General features: G+C 37.9%; 1 protein-coding gene across 1 annotated transcript in view; it reads right to left on the reverse strand.

Moving 5' to 3' along the window:
* ppp1r9a (protein phosphatase 1, regulatory subunit 9A) overlaps positions 1 to 3,985 on the reverse strand; it is a 57,466-nt gene extending 53,481 nt beyond the window's left edge. Inside the window, 2 exon segments of the mRNA XM_046835304.1 lie at positions 1,378 to 2,784; positions 3,964 to 3,985. Of these exon segments, the coding sequence (XP_046691260.1) occupies positions 1,378 to 2,676 (1,299 nt within the window). The 5' untranslated portion in view covers positions 2,677 to 2,784; positions 3,964 to 3,985.
* Positions 3,986 to 9,464: the final 5,479 nt, after the last annotated feature.

Genomic DNA, 9,464 nt, shown 5'->3' on the forward strand with positions numbered 1-9,464 from the left:
ATGAGATGCAGAGTTTCTGTTATTACCAGGAAGTTAATTATTTTTCAATAGTACCACAAGGTGTATCATGCCTCTTAACCATGTTTGTCTCTCTCTCTCGAACATAATAAGACATAAAACAGCAGTTATATTACCAAAGAACCATAAAAAAAACATGCTGAACACAATTCCATGACATCACAACTTCAATGAACATCTAGTCAGAAATCTACACAATACCAATAGTATACAGTGCAACCTCGATACTCACGGGGGTTACGTTCTATGACCCCTCGCAAGTAACAAAAAAAGGCGAGGTTTTGACTCCCCTTTTGATGGTTCCTTTTTCAAGGGTAATTGTACATGTACTGTACAACATAAATTGTGAATTTCTTGTCATAAATTAATAATTATTTACTACTTTAAATGAATAATACAATAATAAAGTAGTTTTTCGAACATTTGTATGTTATTTATTAGTACAAACTCTGTTTTGAAATATTACTCCGGACTTTCGAGACACTCGCGGCTTCTCGCCAACTATCCGAAAATATCATGGTTCCACTGTATACATTTTTAAATCCATTTGTTAGGCTAAGCTTGTTTGGTATAAATTTCAGTTTAATTTATTTTTATATACATTATATTAACAATAAACATTGTCTCAAAGCAGGTTTACACAGATAAAGCGCTAATAAAAGAATTGTAAGTTTGTCCCTAATGAGCGAACCAGTGGCGACTGTGGCAAGGAAAAACTCCCTGAGATGGCATGAGGAAGAAACCTTAAGAAGAACCAGACTCCAAAGGAAACCGGTCCTCATCCAGATGGTACCGAATGTCCAAAGTTGTTTCTAATTCATTCGAATGAGTACATGTATACTGTATGAACCTCTGATTTGGATTACCGACACTAATGTCATAGTTGCTGTTGTAGAAACCTAATCATCATCTCCTGACAGATCAAATTCACGAATAAAACTGCGATAGTTGAAAACGTTCACTGTACAATACAGTATTCGGTTTCAGAGATGTTATGCTAAAAAAGCACAAACAAATCAGGATGACATCATGCTAGTCATTTGCATGGCTCCAACTGCAGTTTTTCAAAGGTTAAACTTCAGACATTTTTCCCCCCCAGAATGTAAAATTTTTAAACTAAACTAAAAACTAAGCAAATGTTATAAAAGCTTATTTCAATATACAATAAGTTACATGGTTTAGTGAGCAATAATTGATTCATAAAAAGTTTTAAAGCCATCAGATAGGTTGGTAACTACTATTCAATGAATAGATTACAATGATAATATGAATTGTTCGTATCTCCTTTAAGTAATTTATGCTCTTTGAATGTGTGTGTTTAATAAAACCATAGTAACAATTGCACGTGGAAGAACGTACCGTTATTGCGGCAGTACTGAATCGAATTTTCCGCTTTGGAGGAATATCTTCCTTCTCCTCCTCCGGAAGACCAGGAACCTCAGTGATCTCTGATCCAGGATCATAGCAAACATCTTCATCCCCATACAAATCATCATCCACGTCGGTGCAGCTCTCTTCCCAGCCCTCGTAGCAGGCATCTCCGTCAGCATTGAAAATAACCCTCTCATTGGCACAGTATTCCTCGTTGGGCTCCGCCGTGTTATACGTTGCTATCCGGCTGGAATCATCTTTAGGCTCCTCAATATCCTTGATATCTGCTGCTGAGTCAGATGTATCCTTTTGTGGTTGGTCGCACAATGTTGTGGCACTGACTTCAGGCGTGTTTGTACAAACTTCAGCACCATCTTCATCTTGCTTGTTCTCACTAGATCCATCTATACTCTTGCTGGTTCCTACATCCCCATGTTCTGCCACAGTTCTCTCCTGGGCCTTATTCTCCTCGACAGCCTTTGCCTGCTCAGATAAAGGACTGGGACTGAGAAGATCTTCTGAGGAGGACGAAACCGGAAGAGTGTTCTTACTCCCAACAACACGTGTCCTGGACCCACCTAGTGATGGAGACTGACGAAGGCTGGCGTCATCCTCGCTGGCGTCCCCGTGTCTTAGTGAGCCGTCTGGGGAATAAAGAGCGCGTCCGCCTCGTCGGATAGTGGAACCCGGTCCTTGATGGTCTAAATTCTCAAACACAGCACTAAGCTGGCTGACTGTTGGTGAAGACGCCTCTGTTCGTGAGCAAAGACTGTCTAAGGAGTCTGTGCTGCCCCTGTTGGATCGTGCTCCTCTCCAATCGTCCAAATGCTCATGAGAACCCCTCTTGTCTCTGCCGTAGGAGTACACAGGAGACTGTGATGTATCTCTGGAGCTCTGCTCGAACAGCTTCCTTGTCTCTGAGAACTTTGAGGTGCTGGTTTTTTCTCCCTGCTGGAGTTTAATCACTGATCCATCCGCCCGATTAATGAAATTTGTCGGCTTGGTAAGTTTCTGTGGAGATGTTTCTTCTCTACCTCGAGGCTTTCCAGAACTGATATTGTCTGTGCCCATCTGCATAAACATGTCCTTGATTCGGCTGACGTGCGCCCCGTACTGCCGGCCCCGGGGTTGTCGGATCCGCTCCGGATCTTTGCTCTTGTTGTCGCCATCCTGTCTTGGCTGGTCAAAGGCCTTCTTGAGAGCCTGAAACTCTGCCCTGTAGGCATTCCTGTGTGGAGAGGCACTCCTCAGGGTGGTCCTCTCAGAGGAAGCCTCCGTCTTCAGCATCTTTGCCTCGACGACGGAGGAGATATTGGCTTTCAGAGGTGGAGAAGCATCACTCACAGTCAATTTGGCGATTCAGTATTACATTCTGTTGTGCAGCCTCAGAGTATCCTAGAGTGAAAAAAAAGGACATTAGACTGAAGTAGTTAAACTGTCGTGCAAATTTGGATGTTTCCTTGCAAACAGCACTGCTGTATCATTTCTGTGAGGGTAGGGCCACCACTTTTTTTCCCCAAAAGAACTTGGTGCAGCATAATTCACTGAGTGCACACTAATGAAATAGAGCTCAAAAATGAAACGGCCTTTGCGGTTCTTTACAACAGCAAACGCCACGATCGCAAATTGTTCAACATAACGACAAGGACAAACCCATAACACAGAGGCACGTCTTGCCAAAAAAACAGAAGCTGTGCAACTGTCCACCGCCCCAGACCATCCATCAAGAGGGTGAATTGCCAAGAGGGACTATGACCTGCGCACAGGGAGGTATATTTATCTGAATTACTGCTGTATTAGAAACAAACTAGGCCCCTGTGAACATCAAGATAGGGACAAAAATCACTTTTAGGCATCATTTGGCTTTATGAAGTTTCAGGAAATTGCTCTAGGATTAAACAAAGATCTGGAAAATCTTACATAGCTTTTAAATGAGAAAACCAAAAACCCATGATCTGTTGATGCAAAGCAAAACATCTCACCCAGGCAGAAATGTTCATCATGAAGAACAGGAAGGAGGGGTGAACAGGAAATCACAGTGGTTTGAAATGTCTTCTTGTACAAAAATCTACCCTTTCACACGTTCTGAAAGTCCAAAAAGACGGGTGTATACACCAAACTGCGACACTTGTACAGAGACAGGGACTGGGGTCCTGTAGACTCACTCCAGTGAGACGCTGACATCTGCCTCCAACATCCACCCTTTCCATCAACAAACACGTTTTGCATGCACACAAATAAGGCGTGCATAAACAGCACACACACACACACACACACACACACACACACACACACACGTTTTGGGGTAGAAAAGAACAGGAAATCGAATCAAAAAGAAAGCAGAACTAACTAGTACTCAACTCCTGTGCTGTTGCTGCTACAATGTTCACAACAAAAGGCTGACTTACATCCTCTAGATCAAAACTGATGCTCTATCAGATGGAGATCAGATGAAGATCAGATGGAGATCAGACGGAGCTCCTCCTCCAAGAAACTAATCGATGCTTGGCTAGATATTCCTACATAGTAAACCTTTTTAGGGCTGAATTCCCTTACAATACACCTTCAGCATACCGTTAAACGCCTTGACACCAGACCCGGGCACACACACACACACACACACACACACACACCACTAAGCAACGCCATTGCAGAATACGTGCTCTTGCGGACATTCTCGCTCATCATTAAAGGGGGGAGGACAAAAAATGAAACCAGCGTTTTTTATCACTACAACAGCTTAAACATCACATTTTAGCATGAAATAAAGAATCTTTCGATTTTTGTAAACGATATAACCACGATCTGTAGTGTGGCTTTCGTTTTGTTGACGTAGGGAGTGTCCATGTGACAGGTGCACCACCTTATTTACCAAGAGAATGGTTCGTTCCAATAATCGGCTTGCGGTGGAGGGAAGTGGGGGTCCGCCAAACCGCAGTGTGGCAAGCAAAACAACACAACCGTTTTTAAACATATATGGCGCAATAATTTTATTAGGATATCAGACAAAACACTGAGCTGGGAAACTAAAGCGTGTTTGGGATGTTTGGGTATTAAAGATGATGGGCATTTTGGTATTTGAGGGACTTTGGGGTATTAAATGTGATGGGCATTTTGTATATTTGGGACTTTGAGGCATTAAAGGTGATGGCCATGTGTTTTTTCTGACATTTAGGCATTAAAGGTGCTGTTTATAATACCTTATTTCAGCAATCTTTTATTTGTGCTCATACTAACATGCAAAAACATGATTTCTAGCTCTCATGTGGCTTCAGGACATGTTTTGAAGACAAGTTTTTTGTCACTGCTGTAGAACATCACATCCTGTTTTCCTGCTTTGTTTGTCAGATTTGTTGACTAATTGCTATAAAAATCATTTGGTTTATTCAAGTTAGTCTGAAGATGATGTATGCATTTGTTTTGGTTTTGTTTTTAATTAAAAATATGTTTAGGAGGTTTTACAATAACTCCTTTTCTCCTTGGGAATTCAGATTTCAATGTTCAAAATGTTCAACCATAAGCACAAATCCAAATGAACCCCAAAATGGACCTGATGGGGGCACCAGAGCATGGCATAACCTGGCCCATAATTGGTTAAATTGTTCCTTAGCCGCTCCCGAAGTTTCACAATTTTCACGAGATTGTTCTATGGGCTGCCATAAATAGCTTTACGAGAAGAAGAAGAAGAAGAAGAAGATGATGATGAAGAAGAACCTTCGGTGCTTGGCCATTTAATAATAAGTCAAGCTAGTACAGAATTACCAGCTCACAGCTTCAAGGTAACTGGTTTGATCCAAAGATCAGGTCTGTGAAAAGGGTTTACAAATTGTTGCCTTCCCACATGGGTTTTCTTCCAAGTTATCCATTTTTCTTACAATTTCCAAACAATATTATATACCCATAAGTAGATTAGCTACAATACATTGCCCCTAGATTTGCAGCATGTATGCTGTGCCCTGTAATGTTCTAGACTCAGGTTGCATTTCCACCTCGCACTCAGGATTTCTGGAATAGACTCCAGATCCACCACCCTGACCAAGAAGAGGAAAAATGGCATAATACCTACTGCAGCTTTTATTACTGCAAACACACTATAAATACTAATACACCCCTCACACTTTGTGATATTAATGTATTTGTTACAGCTAATAAAAAAGGATGTACATATTTTATCAGGCACTCTTTCAATCTGAAAGGTACTTTGTCTAGTATGGTCAGACCATTTGATCATGTAAGGTCTATAGGTGAAATATCTGAATACAGTGAACTGCTGGAACTGAAAAGCTGCCTGAAGCCTGTGAGGCTGACTACCATGTGACAGAATTGGAGTGAATAATAAATAGGAGCTGTAACAGAATGTTTTCAGTAGACATCTGAAGAAAATAAGAAAACAAGGAAAACACTGTGTGAATTCCCTAACGAGGCTCTACCAAGAACAACTTAAGCTGTTCTGATTACAGCAATTTGAGTTCCAACAGGTTTGCCTGAAAGGGCTGGAGATCTGTTGATCAGAACTGCGCTGTTCAAATGCATATATGTGTTTGCAAATAAAATGATATCTAATGGACATGGCTCTGATACATGGAACATAAATGTACAGTATTACATATTTCTGTCCTACTCCCACTGACACAGAAGGATGTTGCCTAGCAACCTAAAAATAATTTTTGTGTCTGTCTCTATATGTCAGTTGTCCTCTTTTTTTTCTGTATAGTATGCAATTTTATGTTTCAAAAATTCATGCAGTGCATCTAGGAAGTATTCACAGCGCTTTACTTTTTCCACATTTCGTTATGTTACAGACTTATTTCAAAGTTTTATCCATTTTATCTATACCAAATATAAGTGGCAAAATTACACTTCACACGCACTTATGTGTTCTAAAAACATATTAGCAGTATTTATTAACTACTATAAAATTGATAGGAGAAAAAGGTTGTATTTACTGTACCTCTGTACAATACATGTACATACTTCATATTATATCTTTTTCACTCCTCAGTACATCTGCACTTTTTATATCTGTATGTATACTTATCATCACTGTACATTCTGCCCAACATTTCACATTAATCTGTGTACATAATGTATGTGTATATATTTATATATATATATTTTTTATATATAGTAGACTGTTTATTCAGCTTGCTACTCCTTACTGCCATAATCCTGTGATCTGTAACCTTCATAGCCTTTATATTTATTCACTGTATATACTTCATATATATACCACTGCTGTAAATATGCCAGATAGTTATCTGCACTGTAAATATGCTAGATATTTATCTGCACTTTTTGCACAACTGCTACATTTTGCACTTCTGGTAGATGCCAAACTGCATTTCGTTGCTGTGTACCTGTACAATGCAATGACAATAAAGTTGTATCTATCTATCTATCTATCTATCTATCTATCTATCTATCTATCTATCTATCTATCTATCTATCTATCTATCTATCTATCTATCTATCTATAACTTCATGAAATGTACAATTTTACTCAGGTTCTATGGGAGTTTAGGGGGCTTATGACTCAGTAAATGAGTCAGACAAGGAAAGAGCTCATTTAAAATTTTAAATAGCTTGACTTAATTGTGTGTAGTGAAACGAAAAAAAGCCCAAATTAACACTGATGGTTGGATAAAATACCATATCTGATTAGGGAGTTTATCAATCATCAGAAAATGGTGCTAACAATAAATCGGACCCTAACGAAGACATTTAAACAAGTATGCAATGTAGCTGTAAGATCTAATAATTACAAATAGCTTAATGTTTGTAAGTTTAATGCAGGCTTGCATCATATAGATGTATGTATTTTCTAGCTGTGCAGGAAATTGTGCAAAGAGAAATTTGCCTGACCATGTGTCTGCCCAGTCTCAATGCAGGGGGTTAAATATATTCTGAAAGACCTATTCTTATTGTCCGCATTTGATTTAAAAGACTATGATGGGATATGGACCTTAGATTTATCGCAGAATTGAGCAGACCTTCCACTCACTGTGACTTTCAAATGAATTCTTCTTTTTCTGCATCTTTCTTTATTTAATGTTATTATGATTATTGTTGCTATTGTTATTCGTAGTTCTTTATGTTGTAGTAGTATTTTGATTATACAGTACTATGACTGAGTTGCATAATGTACTGGAGTACAACTAAAGTGTAGAAATATTATACATTTCATTACAATAACACATTTATTGTCATTTATATGACCGGGTTAATAACCCAGCCATTAGGGTTGCACAAGCCAGTGCACTCTTAGTGCCGGCCCTAAGCCTGGATAAATGAGGAGGGTTGCATTAGGAAGGGCATCCAGCGTAAAACATGTGCCATTAAAAATGAGTTTATTAGACAAACCACGAATGTAGGACGTTTTGGAGACAAAGTGAGAGAGGCACGATTGAGATGGATTGATATGTGGAGAGCAGGAACCTGGAGTATATCGGTAGGAGAATGCTTAGGATGGAACCATCAGAAAGGAGGAAAAGAGGAAGACCATGGAGGAGGTTTATGGATGTGATGAGAGAAGACATGGAGGTAGTTGGTGACGGGTGATCCACTATGGCATCCCTTAACAGGAGCAGCAGAAAGAAGAAGATATGATCGGTTTAATATGTGACGTATAAGTGGTGTATATATATATATATATATATATATATATATATATATATATATATATATATATATAAGGTATAATGGATGTATATGTAATGCGAAAGTGATGCACACAGTGTAATTGAAGTATGAGTGGAATATACGTGTATAAATGGCATATAAGTGAAGGATAAGTGGTTTATACAAACTGTATAATTGAAGGATAATTTGGGTATAAATGATATATAAGACATAAGTGATAGTATATACAGGTAAGTGTAAGAAAGTGAAAGTTATGTAGATATGGAGTATAATTGACCTTATATTTGTATAAGGTATACCTGAAGCATAATGTATAAGTGGTGTATAAGTGAAGTATAAGTAAAGTAATGTATTACAAGGTGGATGTCCTGCTTCATTAATAAACAAGCTACAGTTAGTCCAGAGTGCAGCAGTCAGAGTTCTCACATGGTCAAGAAAATATGACCATATAACCCCAATCTTATCGTCCCTACACTGGCTACCTGTTAAGTTTCTAATAGACTACAAACTATTGCTACTTACTTATAAAATACTAAATGGTTTGGCTTCCGTGTATCTATCCAGTCTTCTAACACGCTACAATCAGTCATGCTCCTTGAGATCTCAAAACTCTGGACTTCTAGTAGTTCCTAGAATAGCAAAGTAAATGTGGTAGAACATTCTCACATTCAGCCTTCCTGACTCATAATCTTATATTCTGGTGCTCATGTTAGTTTTCACTCTCTGGTGTTTTGTGTTGTTTTAAAGATTTATAAACATAATCTTGATATCACCCAAATGAGGATGGGTTCCTGTAAATTCTGTAAAGCTGCTTTAAGACAATGTCTGTTGTGAAATGCGCTATAGAAATAAACTTGACATGACATTAGGTATAAATGAAGTGTAATGTATAAGTGTATAAAGGATGTGTTTTAAAAAATGTTTAAATAATCTATAATGGAAAAGTAGTTTACATGTGGAGTAGAAGTGATGTATAAGTGATGTATAATGTCCAAGTGGTGTATAAGTGATGTATAATGTATAAGTGGTGAATAAATGATAAATAATCTATAAGGGATACATAATGTATAAGTGATATATGAATGATATATAATGTATAAGAGATGTATAATGTGTGATATATGAATGATAAATAATGTATAAGAGATGTATAATGTATTAGAGGTGTATATGTGGAATGTAAGAGATGTATAATGTATAAGTGGTATATGAATGATAAATTATGTATAAGAGATGTATAATGTATGTGATATAAGAATGATAAATGATATATAAGTGATGTATAATGTATATATGATGTATGATGTATAAGTGGTATATGAATGATAAATAATGTATAAGAGATGTATAATGTATAAGTGGTGTATATTTGAAGTTTAAGTTATGTATAATGTACAAGTGGTGTATAGGTGATGTATAAAAGGTGTGTAAGTAAT

This window comes from Silurus meridionalis, chromosome 22 (assembly GCF_014805685.1).
Source record: "Silurus meridionalis isolate SWU-2019-XX chromosome 22, ASM1480568v1, whole genome shotgun sequence".
NCBI classification, from domain to species: Eukaryota; Metazoa; Chordata; class Actinopteri; order Siluriformes; family Siluridae; genus Silurus; species Silurus meridionalis.